General features: G+C 42.5%; 1 protein-coding gene across 1 annotated transcript; it reads left to right on the top strand.

Annotated features, from left to right (window-relative positions):
* Window positions 1–539: 539 nt before the first annotated feature.
* On the top strand, window positions 540–24,619 carry XRCC3 (X-ray repair cross complementing 3). The gene is made up of 7 exons (XM_065404197.1): window positions 540–629; window positions 1,352–1,489; window positions 3,064–3,276; window positions 9,625–9,779; window positions 17,624–17,836; window positions 23,167–23,213; window positions 24,212–24,619. Exons 1-7 carry the CDS (start codon window positions 575–577, stop codon window positions 24,450–24,452), a joined length of 1,062 nt encoding a protein of 353 aa, XP_065260269.1. The 5' UTR covers window positions 540–574; the 3' UTR covers window positions 24,453–24,619.
* The last annotated feature ends 1,888 nt before the right edge of the window (window positions 24,620–26,507 follow it).

The following is a 26,507-nucleotide window of genomic DNA, read 5'->3' on the forward strand; positions in this document are numbered from 1 at the left end:
CAATCCATTATATAAATAATAAAAAGCCTTATAATGCTACTTTGTTATATAGTTATAGCAAATGACTCGGCTTTTCTTTTTTAGATTGAAGTTTCAAAAACAATTGGATTGCATTATGCTGTAGTATTTAGTCACCCCATGTTTTAATAAATCAAAACAGTTCTGAGTAACAGAAATATTTATAGTCATGGATTATTTTATATTACATTTGTATGATTTTATTTCTCTTTGAAAATGAAAAGCTAGGGAGGTGTACAGCTGTAGCTCAGCTACAGGCAATTGAAATAACTACCAACTGTTCCTTTCATCAGTGTTACTGTAATCTGTCTCCAGTAGGATGTAGCTACAGAGCATCTGAGGAGAATTTCCATCATGTGAATGGCTAATTACATTCTGGGCTATAGATTATAGACAAATATATTGTTAGGAATTAATAGTATTTGAATGTCCATTTTTCCACAAAATTCGTCAAATGAAATAAATACTTACGATCTGTATTTCATGTACGTTTCATAAGACTTCAATTTACAGGCAATCACCAGGCTCTGTACTCACTACAGTACTGTATCAAGACATGGATTGGGACCAGTTTGACATGAACCCCAAAGTGATAGCTGCTGTTAAGAAAGGTAATTTAATCCACCTGTATGTACATTCCTGATTTGCTATTACCATAATATCTACCTGTACATAATCCTATCCATACTGGAAATGTAATTTAAATACTTGGTGAGACAGTGTGTATTTGCAAGTGATACCCTCTTCTCCCAATGATCCAATGGTGATCTTTCCAAACAGCTTTATAATCCGCTTTTGATAAACCCCAAATGCATGCTGCCTCCCATGTCAAAAGCTTGTCAAGAGTAATGTCCTGGCTTCCAAGCAGTCAAGAAGAGGTTGGAATACTGGAGTTTGTTCTATTAGGAAAGAAATGAACAGACACTGTCAGGCTATCCTTTTCTAATCTAGTCAATTTTATTTGCAATGTGCATTTAATTTCTGTTGTTGCCTTCTTCAAGAAGAAGTTAAAAATCAAAAGCAGCCACAGTTTACACACAAGTAACTCCACTTTGGCGCACCAGAAGAACATTATAGTGAAATTGCTTCTCTATCCGAGCCTTCTCTCAGGCACCACTTCCATCTGATGTTAAAGCTGATAATGCTTTAAAGCCTTCCAAAAAACATTAAAGTCCCTTTCCATTGAAAATCACTGATAATCATGATAATATAAACAAAACTTGTAACTTTTTTTAACCAGTACTCTCAGTAAATTAACAATAAGTGGAAGTCCTTCTCTTTTGTAAGGTTATAGTCAATCCAAAAGCATTTATGAAAATTCCTCTAATTTCAGCTAATATAAAATCAATAAAAGAGATTTTGAATCTTTCTGGAGCAGACTTGCAAAGGCTGACAAAACTGTCCAGTATGGATGTACAGTGCTTACTGAAAACAGTCTCTGGTACACTGAGGAAAAGCTGTGTGCTTACAGGTAATACTGTCAATACAAATAAAGTGTTTTATTTACATAATTAAAAACCGTTCTAGACTTTTGAGCTATAATGAAAGGTTTAAATTTATTGCTTAAAGATCTATTGTTGAAGTAGAGCATAAACCATTTTTTGTATAGCAGGTAATAGTATATTGATAAATTATTTCTCAGTCAAGTCAATTATTCAGGAAAGAAAAAGCTGTAAGTTCCTGTTACTCTTTAGTACAGTGGTTCTCAAACTAGGGCCGCCGCTTGTTCAGGGAAAGCCTCTGGCGGGACGGGCTGGTTTGTTTACCTGCTGCATCCACAGGTTCGGCAGATTGCGGTTCCCACTGGCTGTGGTTCGCTGCTCCAGGCCAATGGGGGCTGCAGGAAGAGGCGCGGGCCGAGGGACATGCTGGCCGCCCTTCCTGCAGCCCCCGTTGGCCTGGAGCGGCGAACCGTGGCCAGTGGGAGCCGCGATCAGCCGAACCTGCGGACGCGGCAGGTAAACAAACCGGCCCGGCCCGCCAGGGGCTTTCCCTGAACAAGCAGCGGCCCTAGTTTGAGAACCACTACTTTAGCAGATGCTTTTATATTCCTACAGGGCCTGATCCTGTGAAGTGCTGAATGTAAATAGAAGTGGATTGTACTCAGTCTTATAGGGTCAAATAATTCCCCTACATGGAAAATCTTGGCTGGGGGACAAGACACTGCAAATTTCCCCTCTTAGAATTTCCACCAGAATATTTCGTAGGGCAGGGGTTGCCCTCCTCTAATGGAATGGGCTAGGAGTTGAGCAATTGAATCCCCCATTTCTTGTTCCCTGTGTGGATCTTTAAAGCTCAGCCAGAAGTACAGAGCCTTCTATGTTTTCATACTGCTTCCTGACCCTTAGCAGCTCTCCTCCACTTAAGGTTGTCAGGTGTCCGATTTTCAACCAGAAAGTCCAGTCCAAAAGTGCACCTGGCAGTGTCCAGTCAGATGTACTGACCAGACACCAAAAGTCCGGTTACCGCGGGGCAGGGGGAGGAATGGGGTCATTAATCCATGCCAGCCCCTGCTCAGCCGGGGCTGCCTTCTACCTGCAGGCAAGCTCCTTGTCAGGCTGCAGCAGCTCTCATTTCAGTCCTGGAGCAGAGGGAGCCCAGCTGGAGGGGGAAGTGTGGGGTGTGAGCGACAAGGGCGGGGCCTTGGGGGGAAGAGGTGGAGCAGGGGGCGGGGCCTCAGGAGTCTGGTTACTAGCCATTAGAAAGATGGCAACCCTACCTCCACTTCCTGGTCATATCTGCTCCATTGAAGTCATGCAGACAAGATTTTCCTTGCTGCAGCTTTTCCCCAAAAGTCTCCTTAAAGGACAGGAAGAGGGGAAAGTTCTAGAGCATGGAGGGGATCAGCGTAAATGCAAGATGTACCAATTTACAAGCAGATTCCTCAGTGCATAGATTGTTAGTTGGGAGGAAAACAGGGTGAATCATGCTTACATCTGGAAAAATGTCAATCATAGAGCTACCTGGAATGTGGCAGCTATGTGTTATTGTCCCTTATTAAGAAAATGCTAAATAGAACTCTTTCTTTTAAAAAATATCCTCTAGCACTTCAGCTGTACCAAGACAAAGATCACTGCACATCCCAACACCAGAAACTAAGCCTGGGTTGCTCAGTACTAGATAGCTTGTTAAGAGGTGGCATTCCTGTGGTGGGGATCACAGAGCTTGCTGGTGAGAGCTCTGCTGGGAAGACTCAGATTAGTTTGCAGCTGTGCCTTTCTGTGCAGTATCCTTATGAATATGGAGGATTAGAATCTGGTAAGTACAATACACTTTCAGATTTACTTATTGTTTTAAGGGAGTATGCTAGCTATAAGATCAGTAATTTGTGTAATTGCAGTAAATATTTGTATCCGTGGATTTCTGATCATTTGCAGCATCATTAGCAGTAAGATGAGAAACTGGGCATTTGGAAAAGAAAAGCATGCTGTGTACAACTGCTACATCCCCCACATAATACTTTCCACTCTTACTACTGGCTGCTGATGGCACACACATTAGGGTGGCTGTGTGAATAGAATCAGACATGACTTTCCATTGAGTTATGATTGACTTTTTCCCTCAACAATCAAGTAGTGGGAAGTTGGTTAATCAAAATGCATAAGGCATATACAGAAGGAGTGTGTTAGGTTTCAGCATCATGACCACCCCCTGACTCTTCATGAAAACTGACATGACAAAACAATCCACATGACAGATATTGTTACATTAATATCTTAGGCATGTGCTAAGTATCCCTTATGTAAAGCAAGGGTTACAGTATCACAAAGGATCTGGTCATGATGTACAGGGCAAAACTGATGGACATATAGTCAAAAAAGTCATAGGCATTGTGTTGTACCCTACATTTTCCCCATGTCTGTGCAAGTAAGTAGATTATAAGGATAATTTGAACATAACCATTATTATTGTAAAGCCAACGATCTTTTGTATTTTTTGTTTGCGTTTTTGTACTACTTTGGGGATGAAGAAACTTATGTCAATTCTGAGAACTCTTTAGTCTGGTCCTCTGTATGACTAATGTTTTGGCTAGGTTGTTGTTCTGCCTCCCTTGCAGCATCATGTTTAACTTTTGAAGCTCTCACAGTTTGCTGTGTGAAAGTTGCTCAACTTGTTTCCTACTGTGTCCAACCATATGGAAAATTCTTGAAACGTCAAAAGGCAGGGATGGCTTTTAGGGCAGAAATTAGTCCTTGGCTTACATTTTTTTGCTTTAGGTTATGTCATTGATCAGAGCAGAAGCATGTATGGTTTTAGTCCTCCCCTTCAGTTCCTTCCTTGGATGCTACTAAGTGTTACATGTGTCACAAGTTCAGATCTATACTCATTTACAAGATCAGATGTATTCTTATTCGTGCCCTAGTGCTCCCCTCCATTTATGCTGGGAGAAAGGAACTAAATGGGTGTTGGGGGCAGAAAGGAAGGCACCTCATCCTAGTAGCATTTTTGCCAGTAGAATCCTCCTTGCACAGGCACAGTTGTGGAATCCAGTCATTACTCTCTCACACAGCACCCCAGCCTCCCCATTAGTGCTTAGGGCTGTTATGTTGTTTTGTTCTGGGCATATTGATCTCCTCCCCTCTGCTCTGCCAACTGCGGTTTGTGGCACATCAGCGGGCACAGAGCCCATAGTAATAAATACAACTCCTGCAGAAGGGAAACAGAAACCGTGTCTGAGGGGTGGAGAGGAGAAAGTGCTTCTGAGGTTCCTGATTAGATCTGAGTGCGTGCAAATAAGTAAATCTTTGCTTTTGAACAGGAACAACAGAACCCAACTTTCTGACATGACCGTTGATGGGCAGTCTGGCAGACAGGTGACTGGCAAATTTTTGGATCTCAGACAGTCGGAGCAGCACATATTGCAAGTGTTGCCCCTTTTTGACCTGAGTGGCTAGTCAAAGTTCATGGCCCTGGGGCTATTCCAATTGGGAGTAGAAACTGATGATGGAGTCTGGCATTTTCTTTGATGCAATCTTGTTTGTTTACAACAAATGTACAAAGTTCTGCTTCTCCGCAGACAAGTGGAACCAAAAACAGGGGAGAGCTTCTTTGCTTTCAGCCCCAAGCCTTTTTAACCAGCTCAGACTCAAAAAGCTCTCTAGCTTCTTCTAGGGCCATACAGTTTTTACAGGCTTCTGTTTAGATGTCTTCTGTCTCTCTCTCATTTTCTGGTTCTGTGTTCTCCACACACAGAATCCCTCCAAAAAAATCAGCAAAAACCCCTCAGCCCACACAGTCCAAAAGCACTGGACTGGTTCACACAACAATTTTATCTTAGGTGAGGGTTTGTGCCAATCTAAGAATAGCTCTCCTTTATTGCTTATTTGGCTGAATTTACTTTATATGCACGTATTTATAGATAAACTATTTGAATGTAATGTGGCAAATATATGAGAATTCTCAATTTAGGATCAGGAACAAATCCTGTTACTTTCTGTGTGTTTTGTAATTTTATTTTAAACAAAATTGGTATGGTACACAGTAGATTCTACCACAGTATGGAAAAGCCCTGCATTCCAGTAAATATAAAAAATACTATTTAAATTTTTGATACTGCCTTTAGAATTTTGTGAACACTGTGGAGCAACAAAGATAGCACCTTCGTCAGCCTAAATGAAGACAGACCATTGGGGTTTGATGAAACACCTTGCTTCTACATACTCATACTGTTGTGGAATGATGAAATTGCGCAGGTGACCAGTGAAAAATATGCTTCGTACAATCAGTTGCATGTTTAAAATGTTTCTATCTGAACCAAATTTATTCAGGACCATAAAGTGGAACAAAATGCTGGTTTCCAAGTGTGCCCAACAGCTTCTCTCACAAAGACGACGAATATTTTGACTCTCAGGTCTCTGTCAGTAGGGGGTGGGTTTTTTTAATACATAGTAACCAATGTCGTGGAGGAAATTTTTTCTCTGCGATAATTAAATCACTTTTGCATGTCCACATTCCGTTCCTTGTGTCAGCGGTGTGTATCCTCACTACCAGTGCTTGCATTGATGTAGAGAGCAGTGTACTGTGGGTAGCTATCCCACTGTGCAACTCACCACTATCTAGCACAGGGGGTTTTGGGAAAGGTTTACAGTACCTCATGGAGGCAAATGAATTGCACACAGGTGACTGGGAACATGGTTTCAATATCTCATGATGCAGTTTTCTCCATCCCATAATTTTATTTCCATCCCATAATTAGAGCCCTACCAAATTCACAGCCATGAAAAATGTGTCACAGACTGTGAAATCTGGTCTCCCCCCGTGAAATCTGGGCTTGTGTGCTTTTACACTATACTATACTATATACTGTAGATTTTATGGGGGAGACTAGCATTTCTCAAATTGGGGACCCAAAAGGGAGTTGCAGGGGGTTGCAAGGTTATTTTAGCGGGGTCGCGCTATTGCCACCCTTCTGCACTGCCTTCAGAGCTGGGCAGCTGGAGAGCGGCAGCTATTGGCTGGGTGCCCAGCTCTGAAGGCAGCGCCCCGCCAGCAGCAGTGCAGAAGTAAGGGTGGCAAATCCATACCATGCCGCCCTTACTCCTGTGCTGCTGCCTTCAGAGATGGGTGGCTGGAGAGTGGTGGCTGCTTACTGAGGGCCCAGCTTTGCAGGCGGCAGCACAGAAGTAAGGGTGACAATACCATACCATGCCATCCTTACTTCTGCACTGCTGCTGGCAGCGGCTCTGCCTGCAGAGCTGGGCTCCCGGCCAGCAGCTGCCGCTCTCCAGCTGCCCAGCTCTGGAGGCAGTGCCGCTGCCAGCAGCCGCACCGGAGTAAGGGTAGCAGTACCGCAACACTCCCTACAATAACCTTGTGACCCCCTCCCCCACACACAATTCCTTTTTGGGTCAGGACCCCTACAATTATAACACCGTGAAAATTCACATTTAAATAGCTGAAATCATGAAATTTATGATTTTTTTTAAAATTCCTTTGACCATGAAATTGACCAAAATGGACCATGAATTTGGTAGGGCCCTGCCCATAATGTTTTGCACCTCTTTTCAAAAGCCCCGCAAACCTGCGCATCTGCTATTGCTGTGAGAAGCATGGATCCTGCACAGCTCTGCACTATTGTGATGAGAGTTGTGAGCACAATGCACCTGATTCTGTAGTATTTGTAGAGCCACCAGAGGAGCTAGGTGGTGGAACAAGACAATTCCTTGGAGGCTTTCTTGTTGTTGGACATAGAAAGAAACAATTCAAGGTTCTTGTTGGCATTCACAGAGCAGCTGCAGATGGTGGAGCACAGGTTCTGGGCCTGAGAAATAGGCACTGACCGGTGGGAATGCATCATTATGCAGGTATGGGATGATGAGCAATGACTGCAGAACTTTTGGATGCACAAGGCCCATTCCTGGAAGTGTGAGCAGAGCTCACCCCAGCCTTTTGGCGCACTGACATTGGAGAAGCAAGTGGCGATTGCCGTGTGGAAGCTGGGCACACCAGATTGCTACCGATCAGTCGGGAATCAATTCAGAGTTGGGAAATCCACCGTGGGGGTTGCTGCGGTGCAAGTTTGCAGGGCCATTAATTGCATCCTGCTACAAAGGACTGTGACCCTGGGAAATGCGCAGGACATAGTGGATGGTTTTGCAGCAATGAGGCAATAGATGACAGGCATATCCCTGTTTTGGCACCAGACCACTTTTCCACAGAGTACATGAACAGAAAGGGCTACTTTTCTTTAGTATTGCAAGTGCTGGTGGATCCCCAGGCTGTTTTACTGACATCCGTGTGGGATGGTCAGGGAAGGGGCATGATGCAGGCATCTTTAAGAACACAGGCCTGTTCAGAAAGCTGTAAGCAGGGACTTTCTTTCCAGACCAGAGGATCATCGTCAGGGTTGTTGAAGTGCCAATAGTGATCCTTGGAGACCCAGCCTACCCCTTACTCCTGTGGCTCATGAAGCTGTACACTGGCCACCTCGACAGTACCAAGGAGTGCTTCAACTACAGGCTAAGCCAGTGCAGAATTACAGTGAAATGTACCTTTGGCTGTTTGAAAGACAGCTCGCGCTGTCTACTCATGATGTTAGACCTCAGTGGAAAAAATTATCCCAATGAGTATAGTTACCTGTTATGTGCTTCATAATATCTGTAAAGCAAAGGGGGAAAAGTTTCTGCTGGGGTGGAGTGGAATGGCTATCTGCTGATTTTGAGCAGCCAGATACCAGGGCTATAAGAAGAGCTCAGCAGTGAGCTATACAGCTCAGGGAGGCATTGAAAGACCATTTTAATAGTGAGCCACAGTAATATGTATTGCTGTAGTGTGCTCTCCCTGGCATTGTGTTTTTTGCACTCCAATATGAACCTTGTAACGAGTGCTGTGTGTAGTAATATAACATTGCACATGCACCTATTGCTATTATCTCTAAATGATGTGAGAGCCACACAGCATATATTGTGAAATAATAACGATGAATTCAGTTTCCATAACTAAATTTTTATTCCAAACCCAAGCAAACAGACATATTTATAACAGAATGAAACTTTATAAATACAGGGAAAAGAACTTTTGAAGGGGAAAGAACAGTCATTTTCATTTCACAAACACATACACCAACCGTGTCTCTCACAGGTCAGTGTTTATGTGGATGTGATTGTCGTGGGATCTCTGGTTCCCACGGTCAAGTGCTGAAGCAGCTCCTGGGCTGGAGGCTCCACCAAGTGTCCTCCCTCCTCTGTGGTCAGCCTTGAATGACTCCAGCCATATGTCGGGGGGGCTATGGCCATGAGGTGCAAGTGCTGCCCTTATGGATACTGCTAGGCAAAATTCTCTGGCTTTGATGAATTGGGCGCGCACACACACACACACAAAGTAGAATATGTGGCTGCACCTACTCAAAGAAGAACAGCTGGAATGGGTTTGTGTGACTGGGCTTCTTTAAACCCAGTGAGGGGTTGATTACTGGTGTGTAAAGTACGATAAAAATGCACACCCATTTGACACCCATAAAGATGCAAAGGATGAGTTTTATTAATCAGTGTTATTGGTATATAAAATAAACGATGAAGTATTGGTGTATTTATCATTGAGACATGATCTTCATAATGTGCCTATACAGCAAAGGCATAAGCCAGGGACCATTCCTCAGTCCTTTTGGGTTCTGGGGAGGTTGGCTAAAGGATCCTTCTGCAGCCTATCGGGAGGATTCAATGAGCCCGGGACTCATAATTACGGGTGGACAACAGAAAAAGTAACAAGGACAGGTGTGAAGGTCAAAGGGTCAAAAGGAACCTGAAGAGGACACGGAGTGTCAGGCAGTTATGCAGCTATGCAATAAATAAGTGTCATCTGGTGGGTCAATGAATAGTGCAAAGGGGAGTCTGTGAAACCAGAGGATGTGATCATTGCACTGGGCACCGAAAGAACAGCTGGCAGGACTGCTGTGAGCATAGCTGTATCTTTTGTTGGGTCATCAAGTTTGGGTAAAAAAAGTAAAAATTGTCCTTTTAACAGTACCAAGATTTTGAGTGAGTTCTAAGAAGAAAATATTCCCTAATTTGAGTATTCATTGCTAAGCAGAAAAAGGAATGAATTTTAAAAATATATTTGTAATGTGAGTTGTGTAATATTAGAGGGTTTTTTTTTTTTTGATTGCAGGTGCTGTCTACATTTGCACAGAAGATGTTTTCCCAAATAAACGCTTGCAGCAACTGATTGATCAACAACATACATTTAGGGCAGATGTTCCACTTGATGTCATACAGAGAATAAAATTTGGAAACAGTGTTTTCATTGAGCATGCCGCAGACCTTGTAAGTAACAGTGCAACTTACAAATAAATTACTTGGGAACATTAAATCCAATTAGTGCAGATGCAAACAAATAGTACAGGGGGCCTAACTGTAGATAGGCAGTAGTGCTCACAAAGACGACAAATAAATTAAGGTGATTTTCTATATATACCAGCTTCCTAATCTCTTCATATTATATTTAGGAGCTGATCCAAGTTTTCAGAGATTTAATTCTCATACAAAGTTTCATTTTGAAAAGGACGAGATCTTTACAGACTAACATTCAACTTCTTCCAAAATCCATTATACTTGTTCTAGTATATGAGGCATTACTATTACTTACTTGTATTGCAAGAGTGCCTAGGGACACCTCCCCCCACTCTTTATATTAGGCACTGTAAAAACTCGTAATAAAAAGATGGTCCCTGCCCCAAAGAATTTACAATGTAAGTTTTTAAGACAATAGATAACAGATTGATCAAACAAACAAACAGGATGCGGGGGAATGAAAGGTAACAATGATATAACCATGATAAACAGTAGCCATGGTATATCAGCTGTCTAGTCATTGCCAGTATTTTTGTATGTGTCATGATAGAGGGATTAGTTTTAAGGAGAGATTTGGGGGGAACCCTGCATAATTTAGTACTGAACCATCAGTTTAGCTTAATAATTGATAGCCTGACGGGTTTAATGTTGGAATATTAGCGCTATTTTTGTAATTGCTTTTATTTTTTTCAAGTTGGTCTTGACAAACACAAAAAGAACTACTGTGCAGGATGCGTTTGTTTTTCCATTGTGTGTTCTCTAAACTGTTGAGTAATAATCAAAATGAACTCCATGATAGTCTTGGTAACTTATACCCCATTTGTTTTGTTTTAAAAAAGAGAACAGTAGTAAGATGAGAGATTAAAACTATTAGAGGTAGGTGAGAAAAGACAATAACCATGCAAACAGCAGCTAATGCCTGCAGAAAAAGTGTAAAGTAACAAATTACAGTGGTTGTACATATATTTGAGATTTGATAAGTTTTAATGAGAATTTTACTCCCTTCTTTCGTCTGCAATTCTACAGCGGGGAAAAGAGCTCTTTAAAGTGTGGTGTAGCTCAAGTGGCTTTTAAACCTCAAGTTTACTGGAAGTAGCTCTCTAGGAACTAATTCTGTGTTGGGATATGTCTCCCTGTGGCCAGGTGGAGTCCGACTGACCTTAGTGGAGGTCTGCACTTGCTGATTCGAATGAAGGATGAGGCCTTAGTGTTTAGAGAACTTGTTTGTATTAACTGAGCTACAGCCAGGGCCAACCCTAGGTGTTTGGTTGCCCAAGGCGGAAAATGTTTTCAGCGCCCTGCCCTCCTCGAAGGCACAAGCAAAATCAAAAAATACCCCATGTTTGGCATTCCTAAATGCAATGACTTGCATCCCTGAATGTTGGCACCCATGGGCCTGATCACCCTCTCCTAGGTTCAGCTCTAGCTACAGCAACATATTCTTTTTAACTGAGCTTATGTAATTGATGGTATTTCAAAAGCCACACATCTGAGTTGCCCTTTGTCACCCCATCAGTGTTTTAGATAAGCGTAGATGAGTGACTGGTTTAATTTTCCTCGTGCATGTAGCCTCCCTCATGTATGGATTTTTGTAATTATATTTAATGCTATGTGGGATCAAAAGTTTCTAAAATATCAAAACAATGCCTTGAAAAATTTAGGGTAGTTTTTCCACATCCAAAACTTCTGAGAAGCATTCCTGGTCCATCAATATTTTAGTGAACTGTTTATTTATAAATTATTTATGATTCAGGTTATAAAGTATCGATCTAAATGCCCAGCCAAAGCCACGTTCAAGTCCCCCCCATTTTCATGAGTAGCAAATAAGGCCATCAAGAGCATATGTCCTCATGACTACGAGTGGCCCTTTATTTGATGGAAAGTGTACTTCTTCAAGTGGCCTCAGCATATTCCCACTTGTGGGATCAAGGCACCTGTGCACACTGTGAGTGTCTGGAGCAGTGTCCATTGGGGCCACTCACCCCTCCCTCTCTCTCCCGTCCCAGAGAGTTCTGAGGGTATAAAAGGGCGAGTGGCCCCAACCACCCCTCAGTTCCTTTCTAACTGCTGAAGATGCAGTGAGCTCAGATCATACAAAATGTCCTCTACACTTTCCTCATCAGGTTTGGTTCCCCCCCCCCCATCTTTCTGCCCTTTTTTTTGGCCAATTTTGTTTTATAGTTACTCTGTCTTAATCAGGTTTTTCTATTAAAAGACATGAGGAGATGTCTGTCTGGCATGGGCTTTGTGTGGGCTCACAGGGGAGGCTCCTCAGGCCCAGTCAGCTAGCTGGTACTGAATAAGTCCAGCATTGACTTTGAGGAGTGTCCCACTGGAGTGGGTTTGGCTGCCTCTTGCACCTCTGCACTAGACAGACTTCTCAGGCTGTTCACTGTCAAGGTCTCTGGGTCTGTCCAGGTTGTCGCAGGAGACCTAGTGGCTCTCTAGTTTTTGGATCCAATTTCCAAAGGATTTGCATCCACAGAGCTTAGATCCAGCAGCCTAGTGTGGATCTGGGGCTGCAAAACCCAGATCTAGCAGCCAGGTGTGGATCTGGGAGCAGCAAAACTTGGATACACCACAGAGCACTGTACAGAGCTACTAAAACAAAATGCTGAGTATAGATCTGTGACTGGTTAGCGTGGCTTTGGATACAGATGGATCCAGGGTCAGAGTCTGAATCCAGATTCAATAGTCAAACATTAAGGACTGGCAAGCACAGTTGCCAAGAAGGGATCTGATTACCTGGGATCCAGCCAGCATGAGGATCTGACATCTTTGACCTTTGCATCACTTTGTCTAATGGCTCTGCACTACTGAGGCCCTAGATCTGCCCAAGTTAGTGAAGTCTGGTAGGGGACTATATTTCCAACATCAGGATCTTTGCAGAGCTGTTTGCCTTACTAATTTTGTGCTCAACATAGTGGCATAAACAAATCAATCTGTGGAAAGGTCTTTGCAACACTGGAAAGGGGAAATGCACTACAAGCTTCTGATCAGATCTGAAATGGTGGATCTCTAAGTTAGAGGATAGTTTTCACATTATGCTTCCTGTTTGGCCTTTTTCAGACACACACACATTGTCTGTCTCTCTTTGAGCCCTGCTTGCCTGGGAGATTTTCCCATTCCAATGCTCCATCTATCAGACCCCATCCTGTAGGCAAGAAGAGAGGGACCAATCCATTCTTACACTCTTTTACTATCAGAAACTTTAAAAGCCAATTTACCTGGTCCAGGAATTGTGAGTTCACTTGGTTCTGGGCAGGAACTGTTGAGGTTCTCTTAGGTTCCTAAGGGCTAATTCAGCTGCCCAGAACCAGATTTGAGAATCTGGCAGGCTGAGAACTGATACTATGGTCAAATGCTTCCTTAGGATGTAAGGGTACTATACCTATCTCCGTTCTAGTGATTCTGAGACTCACAGATCTGAAGATTTTTGTTACACAGTGTCTGTAGGAGAAATCAGGTATGGTGTTGAATGGGAATGAAACTGCTTTGTTAAGGTTCTCCAGAGAAGATACAGTGCTGTTGGTCTTATTTTAGATTTAGAGCTTTTTTTAAGGGGCTGTGACAACTGCTCTGATATTCTTTAATCTGACATCATAAATATGCTGATAGATCTGTGTGTCTGATCTCTCATAGGAGTAAACTTTATTAGAGCATTATTGGGCTACCTCCCAGGGTACCTACCTTCAGTTATAACTAGTTCCTGATTCTAAGCCAGAAAAGAAACTATTGAGGCTTGCTTCTGGCTCCAGCATGAAGTACACAAGTGTCTCTCGGTTGGATAGTGTCTTTGGTAGGCCCTTGTATACATAGTAGAAACACACAGAGGCACCTATCCTTAGCTTTACCAAGTCTTCCTTGGAACCAGTAGAGAACTTGGATCCATTTGAGCAGTAGGCACAGCATTTCAGAAAATCTCAGTAAACATAGCTTTGATTCCTCCCATCTTGGAATGAACAGGTGCATCTAAGGGTTGAGACATCCATCACCTGAACGCAATGGTGTGTGAGGTTTGTTTCCTGGCCACAATGTGAATTATAGCCTTCTATCATATAATATGGACAATAAGACTAGGTCAGAATGCTATCTGGCTGTACTCCCACCCTATGGTTCATTGTATTCATATCTGGGTTCCTTGATTTCCATCCATTCCAAGGTTTGTGATCGCAGGGAAAGATGTGATTCCACATAAAGATACAGGAGCTGAGAGCTATCTCTGACTTGCAAGGCTTTTCTTCCCTTCATAAAATCCAAATCTGTCTAAAATTTCTGATGGACAGCATTATGTGAGTATGTTCCACAGATCACTAAAGAGGGGTTTTCTCAAGCCAGTTGTCAGGGAAATTTCCTCTTAAAAAAAATTCCCTGTCCTCATTGGATGGGTCCAATATCTCGCCTACCAGTGAAAGATGATGTATTGGTAGATTCTTTGAGAAGAATTTTTCATTCAACAGTACAAGTGCGTTAGTGAGGGCTCCATTTTATATTCTTTTGTTCCACAAGTGGGTAAATACCAGTTAATTACTAACAGGGATGCCATGCTTGTACATGGCTGTGATCCAAAGACAAACGCGTCCTAACATTAATATCACACTCTTTTCTTGCGCCAAATCACGCCAAAGCTTATCTACAAGTTTCCTTTGGAGAAATGGAGCTCACATGAGGAGCCAAAGGTTGTCCATCTGTCGCACTATGTTTTACAATTGTCATGACCTGACACAGCTTCAACCTCCTGGAATTGTCAGTCCTCATCCAGAGCAGAGGCAGTGTCTGTGGCATGCCCTCATACTGTCTTCATCAGATAGTGTTGCATGACTGATACTGCAGCTATATTAGAGAGACAGAGTGCTGAGATATCTTTTATTGAACCCACTTCCGTTGGTGAGAGAGACAAGCTTACACAGAGTTCTTCTTCAGCTTCATGTAAGCTTTAAAATTTGTCTCTTACCAACAGAAGTTGATCCAATAAAATAATTATCTCACCCACCTTGTCTCTCAAATATCTTGGGACCAACACAGCTACAAGAACACTGTATACTGTATAAGCTCATGGGGGGGCTGCTGACATATTACTGTGGCTCTGTGGCAATGTACATTGGTAAATTCTGGCTCCTTCTCAGGCTCAGGTTGGCCACCCCTGATCCAGAGGCTCATCTCAAAGAACTCTGGTTACGGATAAGTAACTTTCATTTTCTAATGGGCTCTAAAGGTTAAAAATATTTGTTCAAAGTACTAGATCATTATTTTAAAAATTCTAGGGTAAATATAAGAACACATTGTATATGATGATGATGATAATATTGCAAATTCTAATCTAAATGTCACATTCGTTGCAGTCCAGACAACAACTGGTGGTCCTATGTTGGGGAAACAATGGTTTTATTCCAGTCCTCTGAAACTATAAAATTAGGGTTACCATATTTCCACAAGCAAAAAAGAGGACACTGGGGGGGGGGAGGAGCCCCGCTCTAGCCCCGCCCCTGCCCCACCCCCATCCACTCCCTCCCACTTCCCACCCCCTGATTGCCCCCCTCAGAACCCTCAACACCCCCCCCGCTCCTTGACCCCTGACTGCCCCCTCCTGGGACCCCTGCCACTAACTGCCCCCTAGGACCCCACCGCTTATCTAAGCCACCCTGCTTCTTGTCCCCTGACTGCCCCCTCCTGAGAACGCCCTACGACCCTACCTGTCCCCTGACTGCCCCGACCCTTATCCACACCCCCACCCCATATTCACACCCCTGCCCCCAGACAGACCCCCGGGGACTCCCATGCCCTATCCAACTGCTCCCCGCCCCCGACAGGACCCCCAGAACTCCTGACCCATCCAACCCCCTCTGCTACCTGCCTGCCTCGACCCCTCTCCACACCCCTGCCCCCTGACAACCCCCCCAGAACCCCAGACCCATCTAACCCCCCCTGCTCCCTGTCCCTGACTGTCCCAACCCCTCTCCACACCCTTGCCCCCCTGGCAGCCCCCCCCCCAAACTCCCGACCCATCCAACCCCCCCTCCCTGACCAGGGCCGGCTTTAAAGAGCCCAGGAATCGGGCTGCACTCCAGCCGGGGTTGCGGGGCTTGGGGCCGGGCCGGAGCCGCTCGGCCGGCGCTGCTGGGGCCGGAGCCGGTCCGGGCTGGGGGTGCTGGGGCCCGAGCTGGGCCAGAGCCGCTGGGGCAGCCGGGCGCCGCTCGGCCCGGGCCGGAGGGAGCCGCTCGGCCAGGGCCGCGCCCCCCCGGAGCTCTCCTCGCGCCCGCCCCAGCTTACCTGCTGCTGCCTCCTGCTTGCCCCTGCTTCTTTTCAGACTTCCCGCGAAGATCTGATTCGCGGGAAGCAGGGGAGGGGGAGGAGCAGGGGGGCGGAGCGTTCAGGGGAGGGGAGGAGGGGGAAGACAGCTGCGGGGCCGGACAGCATGGTAAGGCTGCAGGAGATGGGGGGAGCCGGGAAGGGGCTTTGGGTGCCCAGCGGCGCTTGGCCGCCGCTTTTCTATCTATAAATAGCCGACCGGGGGGAAATCCCGGACATTTTTAGATTTTTAAAAATCCCCCCCGGACGGCTATTTATAGACCGAAAAGCCGGACATGTCCGGGGAAATCCGGACATATGGTAGCCCTAATAAAATGCATTTATCATGGAGAAAGTCTGCACAATAACAGCAGGAGTTCTGAGAAACAGCTCATAATAGGATGTACGTAGAACCAAAGCACCCTGCCAAATATAAAATGTTACACATATTGACAAGGCAATAAATTGCAGCAGTAGCTGGCTATGGCTCCCCAAACTGCAGTCACCTCTCCAATGTAGTGTAGACCATCCTTAGTGTACAGTGAACACAGTAAGAAATCTTTCTCGAGATCATCTGTTCTGCTGAATGAATTCTTTTCAGCAGTTAGAAACACAGAGTTATGATGATATTTGTGTGAAGAGCAAATCAGTTTGGTAAAGTGAATCCTACTATAATCCAGTTCCAAGAAATTCAGTCTAATTTTGACAGAGATGGAATGTAGAAAGTCGTCCGTGTGTAAGATCGCTAATCCTGGCAGAACGTTTATAAATCTTTAACTGTGTATTCCTGTTTATGTATGAAGAATGGTGTCTTCCACAAGAACAGTGCAAGGGTGTCAAAAGAATTCCCTCTTTGCTAAGATGAACAACTGTTACATGTGATAGAAGAAAATTAAACTATTAAGCACCCAGTGGAGTGTAACTTCTATCTAAAATATTTTGGGGACTTCAGAAACATTCAGATGATGGAATTTTGTATCAACTGGGGAGGAAACAGGAGTTTCAGGTGATACTAACTTTTACCAGAAGTTTTGGTTAATAGAGGGTCTGATATAGTACGATCTCAATTCCTTTGATGAAAAAACACTGTCTCTTCTCATTTATCAATACCCTGAGGACTTATGCTAGCCTTGAGTTAACTCCTCAACATTCAAGTGAGAATTTGAATGCAGACTATCATATTCTTGGGTAACACTGGAATTTTATACGTGACTCAAAATTTCTTGACTTCTTATGCCTTGTGCAGCCCCATTTACTTGACTGTGCTAGGCTGCACATGGTGTAAACTAGTGCTGCAGTTAGTTGATCTCCTTTTTTTTTTTTCTTGTGACTACTTTTAACAAACAGACATCAGACCTACACAGAGGAATACAATTGTGTTGTAAAGATCCACAATCTTGGCTTATGAATATAACCTCCCATAAATAACCATAGAGCCAAGCAGTGAAATGACAGGTATCTGTCTTAGAATTTTATAGGTACCAGCATTCTAACTAGTTCTAATGTTGAATGTTTGTATTTTGTGGTAGGACACCTTCTACAACTGCATTGCTAAAAGGATTACCTTACTGCTCTTGAGAGGCGTGGTGCGTTTGGTGGTCATTGATTCTATGGCTGCTTTGTTTCGATGTGAATTTGGAGCAAAAGATTCTGTTATGAAAGCCAGATATCTGCAGACATTTGGAGCAAAACTTCACAGTTTAAGCAGTCGATTCAGAACTCCAATACTGTGCATTAATCAGGTATGAAACCAGAAATTATTTCCTACTCTGCAGAACCATTGAATAAACAAAATAAAAGAGACTTCTTGAAAAGAACTACGAACAGAAATGAAGCTGACGGTATTCTTTTTGAACACACACTTTTGTTCTATGATCATTTAATGATTAATGGAGGAGTTTTCTCATACAGAAACAAATTCACTAGTATTGAGACATCTGTTGGCCCAAAAGTATTTGTATGAATGTTATACAAGCCAGTTGATACATTCTGAAAGTGAAAACATATTTGTATTTATACAAAAATGTCTTCTCCCATGAAACTGCAAAACCTATATAAGAACTAGGAAAGTCAGTATGTCCCAATATTTTCCTCTCCAACATTTTAGGTTTTTTTAAAATTTAGTCAATTTATGATAGCTCTGGAGGTCTTTATCAACAGAACACGTACAACCCAGGCAGTACCAGTGGCCATTATGGTGACTTTGTGATGTGGAACTTAGTCCACTGAAAGCTGGCCCAAGGAAGTCATAGGCTTAATTTTTTGAGTGACATGTGGGGAAATAATCTTTCTTTTAAAAAAATGTTTGAGGTATTAAAAGAAACTAGAATGAGCCAAACAGGAACAATCAGTACAGAGAACTAATGGAAATATTTTCTTTAAAATTGGGATGAAGCGTCAGATCTTAGACTTGCTTATGGAGCTTTATCTGTTTTTAGCTTGGTTTTTTCCTACTAATATTTTTGGAACAATTTTTATTGCGTTACTTGTATCACGGTAGTGCCTAGAGGTCCCAGTGGGTGCTGTAAATCTGATTTTGCAAGTTAGTGTTCAGTACATTAGGAAAAAAGGGCTGCTTGAGTGAGAAAATTGTCTTGTTTTAAAGGGATATCAACTTCGTCATAATGACTAACTGAAATGTTCCAATTGCTAATAAGGCAGGCTTTAAATAATATCCTGAAATTTTTTAAAAAATTATTTGTATAGATGTTTTTTCTCCTCCCCTGTTAATGTTTGCAAGGGTCTTTTTTTGCTAAGGGAGAAACTGTCTATATAGAGGAGAAAGTGAAAATAACGATATCTAAAGCATTGTCAACTGCACAAAGTAATCAGACTGAAAAAAGAGAATTTCTCTCACACTCACGCTAACTTTGAAGGGGTCCCACAGGGATCTGTACTATCCCATCGTCTCTTCAATATCTAATGATAGGCGATGTTATTGACCCAGTTGCCATTAGTGTGCTAATGACACTGAACTATATATCTCATTTGCAGTCCATGCAACTGTTACTACTAAAATGTCAGCATGCCTACAAGACATTGGTTCTTGGATGAAGGTCAGCTGGCTCAAGCTGAACCCAGCAAGACCAGTGATGCTAGTCAGAGAGGGGAAACATTTTGAAGGACTAGCCAAGACATTGTTTCTTCCTTCCATTGATGACATAAAGCCTCCATCAAAATAGTGTGAAGCTTTGGCTTCTAGTTTGACTCATTAAACTTAGATGACCTTGTACCATCAGTATCTTAAAAACTACTAGTTTCATCTCCAGTTCGTTAAGTAACTTTTTCTCCTTTTCTTCTGAACAAGGACCTGGCAACAGTCAATGCATTTGTCATATCTAGGGTAGATTACTGTAATTCACTGTATCTGAAGCTGAATGTGAAGACAATGCATCAGCTCTAGCTGTTACAAAATGTGGCTGTCTGCCATGTCTGTGGTTTAGGAGGCTGCCTTGAGCACAAGAGGCTTATGCTGAAGTCCCTCCATGGGCTCCCCAGTCAACTTATGATGCCAGTTTAAGGCTTTGGGTCCTAATCAACAAAGCAACTAATGGATCCAACTCCATTAAAGACAAAATTCTATGAACTATCATGACAGCTGCAGTCCTTTGGGACAATGCAGAAAATGAAGCCCAGGATGAAGTTTGTTTTATCCCAAGCTCTCACATTCTCACTCAAGGGGACCTGCTATGGAACAAACTTCCAGAGGAGATTGCGCAAATCCAGAGTCTGACTACCTTTAAGAAACACTGCAAAACTTTCTTCAAAATTTTTTTCCTCCATAATAATGACACAACAGTGACACCCCCTTGTACCACCAAACCCCTACCATCTAAAGAAAGAAAAGAAAATCTAAAAGATCAAAACCAAAAACATATTTTTATCCTGAAAAAAGAAGTGCTAGAGATGCCATGAAGTCAAGTAGTGGCTTCGCTATTGCCATTGATTTTACATGGAAGGCACTTGGAATACTACAGTGATGGGCAGCAGAAAAAGTACCCTTAGGCAACGTCTTTCAGTTCTAATAATTTTAGGGATCACTTGTAATAATACTACAAGCAATGTTTTCAAACAGAAATGATTCAGCAAGGGTGGCATCCCTTTAACTTTAGTCCATGATAAGATTGACAAACCTAAACCTAGGGCTCTGCTTCACTAAAATATTCCTAATTTTAAATGAATGTACTAGAAAATGACAAGTTATTTCTATAAGGTGAGACCCTCTCCCAACTAGAAGAACCTGTAGCGAGGACATAGGAGAAGTGAAGCTGAGGCTTCCCTAAAGTTTCCTTTGAATTCTTTTATTGGCAGAATCTGAACTCCGTTGCATGATTCAGGCCCTAAACATAGTGGATTTCTGGGGATGTGAAGCCCCCTCAAGCCTCAGCACTTACTGTAGGACAGAGGTCCCCAAACTGTGGGGTGTGTCCCCCTAGTGAGGTGTGGAGGAACATTGGGGGGGGGGTGAGGCTGGGGCCCAGGCCAGCCCCCACAGGGGGCAGGGAGAGAGCGCCGCCAGGATCTGCTCCTGGCTGATGGCTCCAGGCCCCGGCTGCCAGCCAAGACCCCTGGCCGAGGCTCTGCTCCCACCGTTGCCCCCAGCTGTGGCCCAGCTTTAGTCCCATTTCCTCTGTCTGCATCTCGCCCCCGAGCTGCAACCCTGCTCCCTGCTTGGGGGGTGGGACACGGACAGAGGTAAAGGGGGGCGTGAGGTAAACATTTTGGGGACCACTGCTCTAGGACCCTCTGCCCCATCTCCTATACAGTGCAGTTCCTGCAGAGCCTTGCTTGTCATGGATTCTGCCACTGGCGCCTTGGATATCTTTTAGAGTGGGACTGTGCATTGTGGAGTCGGCTCTTTTTGGCTATTTTCCCAGGGTTTTCTGGGGCAGCTATGCTGCAAATAAGGTGTCTGACAAGGAGGCAAGGGCAGGGCAAGTATGTATCTTTTCAAAACTCAGTTCTGAGTTGAGAAGATTCTCAGTTCTGCATGGGAGGTGGTGGAGGTAGTTTGAGTGCTGGTTAGATCTGTCTTGAGAATCAGGGAACTGTAAATTGGCTCTGGCCCGAGCATAGGTCAGTGCAAACCTTAGGGTTCTCTAACCTATCTCAAATGGACTGCTTTCCATTTGGCTATATGCTACCTGAAGTGGGACATCCTTAAGGGCTACGATCTTATGAATGTGTAGTCTAAAAATGAATGTAGAGTAGCCTGCAGGCTCCTCAGCCAGGTGTTTGTTACTGAACATCCTGGGACGAAAGGAAAGACAAGACTGAATGGGTAATATTTTGTATGATTTTTGATAATTTGTGTAGGTGTGCTTAAAAAAGGAGGTTTCCTAGATATTGCAGCAATAGTCTGGGGGAGGAATTTCTCTTGTTTATTATTATTTTAGTCCAGAGTCCCCCATCTTTGGGGAGCAGCTTTGGATTTGGAATGCTTTATTGGGTTAGTTTCCTATGCTTTTGGCTGTTTAGGAAATCTTTTGCCTTTTTGGGGAAATGATGGCTCTCCTCCTCTGAGGATTAGCCTCTCTTTTAGGGAAGAGTTCTGTTTTGAGCCCGAGCCTTAGCCCAGACCTTCCTTTTGCAAAGGAATCAGAAAGTATGCTAGATTTCTTCCAAGTGCTTCAGTCACTTAAGAACTTGAGACTGAACTCTAGTGCTTTATCTGTTTAGAGGTGGATTGGACCCCTCAGGTCCTAGTAGTGTTTTGACCTTAGTACTGAAGAAATTGCTCTGGAAGGTCTGGATTGACTCCCAAGAGCTGAAGAGGACTGATGTGCACTTGAGAAAGTGTCTTTAGAGGAGTCTTTGCTGATGTGGCGGGGATGCACAGGTCCCAGATTTATGTAGATCAAGTCTCTTTTCCTGGCAAAGCAAGGTTCTGCAGATAGGGAGCAATTGTGGAAGAACTACCCTTCCAAGTGTCCAGAAAGGGTCTCCTAACAGCTGGAGCATTTCTTAGCCTTTGAATTGTTCCATTTGGACTGCTCTGCTGTAAAAAGAAACAAGTGAAGTGCAGAAGCCCGGTGGATGGTCTCATTTGGGGAATAAGGCTCCTGAAATTTCAGACCCCAAAGGCAAAGAAGAATTGGGATATCGGGACTGTTGTTACTTGCTATAATCTAAAATTCAGCTTTAAAAGCTGGGAATACTGGATTGCCATTCTACTTAAAATGCCAGAGATAGAATCTGACACAAGGGTGGAAGGCCCATGATCAAGCCCCATGGACGGTCTGTCTCTGGTATTTGCTGAAAGACAAATGTAGCCCAGTCCTCTGACTGAGGAGGAGGTGGATCCAGAAAGCAAATGCATTTTTAATTTAAAAGTTCTTTTTTTTTTTTTTTTTTAAATTCCGGTAACTAACTGGACTCATTTTTAAATAAGACATGTAGCATATCAAGTAGGCTACAAAAATTGTAGTTACAGGAGGGAGCCGTGAATGTAATCTATTTTTTTTTCCTCATCTGTATCTTCAAACTGTGCTTCTAAGTAAAAAATCCATAGTGTACATTAAGGGCTACATACAAACACAACTACTCTTTAACTTGCTGTGCTTTTGTCAACAGAAAGGTGTTAAGAACAAAGATTTTTATATGTTTCATCTTGGAAGATAATTCATGTGGTTGAGATGGATTCCTGGGAGGCAGGACACCTGAGTTCTATTCCAGGCTTTACCCACAGTCTGTGTTTGTGATCTTGGGCAAGTCACTTAATCACTCACTGAGTGTCTTCACTTACACACATATAAAATGGGGTTTATTCTTTTATAGTTCTCCGGATGATGGTACAATCTAGTGAAACTATTCTAGGGCCCTTTTTAATTAATAGATTGGTACAAGCTGTGACTAAGGGAATAGTTAGTGTTTAGGACTAAGTTTATACCCCACAGTACCCCTTCAATTTCAGCCTGGATAAGTACCTTTTTTAAAAATTTAGTTTAAGTAATTTGTGATTCAATATACGGTCTTTTTTTGTGTCACCCCATTTCCCCACCTTTCCTTGGGTAAATACAAATATATATATTCAAAATGCAACTTCATTCAAATTCTATTTTTTATGATTTAGGTAACTGATGCAGTGGATGAGACAGATGTTGCTCAGAGCAATTTTGGGTAAGTAATGTAATAATAGCACACACACACACGCGCGCCCTTTTTTCTTTTTTTTCTTCCCTTTTGTCAGTTTATCCTCAGTATAATATATAGGAACATAGGAATTGCCTTGCCACATCAGACCAGGGTTCATCTCATCTAGCATTCTGTTTCTGACAGTGACCAGTACTAGCTGTGGAGGAAAGTGGAAGAAATCCTATGGGGTACAATTATGGAATAATCTGCTCATAGGGGATGGGTTTTTTTTTTTTGTTTGTTGTTTTTTTTTAATCCTCAGGTATTAGTGGTTGGTTTACACTCTAGCACATGAGGGATTATATCTTCTCTTGTCTGTCTAATGTAACTGCGGATGTTGTCATCTTCCATATAAATTTAAACCTTTATTAAAATCCTGTTTAAAAAAAAAAAATTGTAAAGACATAATTAACCAGCAGAACTTCATTGCCACAAGATACCTTTGAGGCCAAAAGATTAGTAGGATTTAAATAAGGCCTTGGTATTTATATGAATGAGAACATTCCCAGTGACATAAGATCATATTTTTAGAAGAGGAGATATGCCCCTGATACATAAAATTTGACATTGTTGATGGGGGCTAGGGAGAAACTTCTCCTTTGGGCAGGTTATTCCCTGCCTACTGGAGGGTTATTTCCTCATTCCTTTAAAACAAATTTTGTAAATGATAAATCAAGAAAAAAAATTGAGGGTGTTAAATCTACCCCACCCTCTTTAATGTTGTCTCTGATGGAGCCCAGGGTAGATGGCCCTGTAGTTTGTATTTTAAGTGGTTGAAAATTGTTTGAAGTTGACTTATTGTAATTCTTCCTGGCAAAAGAGAGGATTTGTCAAGACAAATGCCATATCTATGAAGCATTGCAGCTACTTATAGCTGAAGTGTAATTTCTAATGTATGTCTACTTAAAATGAATTAACAATTTAGTGTGAAACATCTTATGTTTCATGCATGCAAAAACTTATAAAACACTGTTTTCTTCTAGCTTATTGGATAAGAAAGTTTCTCCAGCACTTGGGCTAACCTGGTCCAATCAACTGTTGATGAGATTGATGGCCAGTCGAATAACACAATCAGAACAGTCACCTGGAGGTGCATTACAGCATACTGGAAGTGTTTTGAGGACTTTAAGTGTGGTTTTTGCTCCTCATCTCCCTCTGTCCTTTTGCTGCTATGCAGTAAATTTGGAAGGTGTGAAAGGTGTAAAAGTGAAAACCCCACTGTGAAAATGTTACATATCTATCGACTCCAAAGATAGATATAAATGATTGTGAATCAAGAAGCCATTGGCCTATTTTTTTCCATCTATAGAAAAAAAGATGCCTAACCATGTATATGAAAAATGTTGCTTGGACAATACACTTTTATAACCATACTCTGCAAAAATACAGAAGCAGTGATAAAGAATAGATTTCTGTACCTACTTTTTAGGTTCAGTTAGATTTGCACCTTGATGTATCTATCTTGGAAAAGAAGGGATCTTAATAAAATATAACCTGCTTCTTTGGGATGCAGACTATACTAAATGCTGGCCTGCTTTAAACACTTACTGAAGTAGGCCAGCTGTACTTTCAAATCCTGACTCTAGCAGGGAAATAGCATGTTTATAAAACTAATTTAAGTAGCTGAAAGTGTGCTGCTCTGGGAAAGGAATAATTCATGAATATAGTACCAAAGCAATACTGACTTGTTACCTGTACTAACACCCTCCTCCCAAATCTCCCCCTACCACAACCAACAAAAAACCTTTTGTGCTGTTACTTCTAGCTAAACCATAACTGACTTCACTACTTGTAGCAGTGGGGGTATTTGCAGAGAAGAGGACACAGCTACTCCCCTAGCTCCTGTACATTGGCTATAGATTCTATGTAGGTTCTTATACTGCTCTCATCACCAGAGCACTTGAGCAACTTCAAGTAGTTCATGAAGCATATATTAACATTTGTTATATATGATTCATTCTCTCTGCAGAGGGAGAATTGTGTGTGCAGTGTAGCATTTTGGTAACATTTTAGTTATACATACCGCTATGTATTTATATTTTCATTGCAGGCAGCATTCACTCCTTAACCCCATTTACAAGAAGCAGATATGGAACATAAGTCTGAAGTTTGTTTACAACAGTTATTGGCTGCAGATGGGAATATGCTGTAATATAAATTGGCTGCAAAATGTATAGGCTGATCCTAGCTAAGATTTTGAAAAAGCTCATTTATCATCAAGCAATACCAAATATAAATTGAACTGTATGGGATAATTGAATATCCTATTCAATTTATTCATAAATGATCTGGAGAAAGGGGTAAACAGTGAGGTGGCAAAGTTTGCAGATGATACTAAACTACTCAAGATAGTTAAGACCAAAGCAGATTGTGAAGAACTTCAAAAAGATCTCACAAAACTAAGTGATTGGGCAACAAAATGGCAAATGAAATTTAATGTGGATAAATGTAAAGTAATGCACATTGGAAAAAATAACCCCAACTATACATACAACATGATGGGGGCTAATTTAGCTACAACGAGTCAGGAAAAAGATCTTGGCGTCATCGTGGATAGTTCTCTAAAGATGTCCACGCAGTGTGCAGAGGCGGTCAAAAAAGCAAACAGGATGTTAGGAATCATTAAAAAGGGGATAGAGAATAAGACTGAGAATATATTATTGCCCTTATATAAATCCATGGTTCGCCCACATCTCGAATACTGTGTACAGATGTGGTCTCCTCACCTCAAAAAAGATATTCTAGCACTAGAAAAGGTTCAGAAAAGAGCAACTAAAATGATTAAGGGTTTAGAGAGGGTCCCATATGAGGAAAGATTAAAGAGGCTAGGACTCTTCAGTTTGGAAAAGAGAAGACTAAGGGGGGACATGATAGAGGTATATAAAATCATGAGTGATGTTGAGAAAGTGGATAAGGAAAAGTTATTTACTTATTCCCATAATACAAGAACTAGGGGTCACCAAAAGAAATTAATAGGCAGCAGGTTTAAAACAAATAAAAGGAAGTTCTTCTTCACGCAGCGCACAGTCAACTTGTGGAACTCCTTACCTGAGGAGGTTGTGAAGGCTAGGACTATAACAATGTTTAAAAGGGGACTGGATAAATTCATGGTGGCTAAGTCCATAAATGGCTATTAGCCAGGATGGGTAAGAATGGTGTCCCTAGCCTCTGTTCGTCAGAGGATGGAGATGGATGGCAGGAGAGAGATCACTTGATCATTGCCTGTTAGGTTCACTCCCTCTGGGGCACCTGGCATTGGCCACTGTCGGTAGACAGATA

This window comes from Emys orbicularis, chromosome 4 (genome assembly GCF_028017835.1).
Source record: "Emys orbicularis isolate rEmyOrb1 chromosome 4, rEmyOrb1.hap1, whole genome shotgun sequence".
Taxonomy (NCBI): domain Eukaryota; kingdom Metazoa; phylum Chordata; order Testudines; family Emydidae; genus Emys; species Emys orbicularis.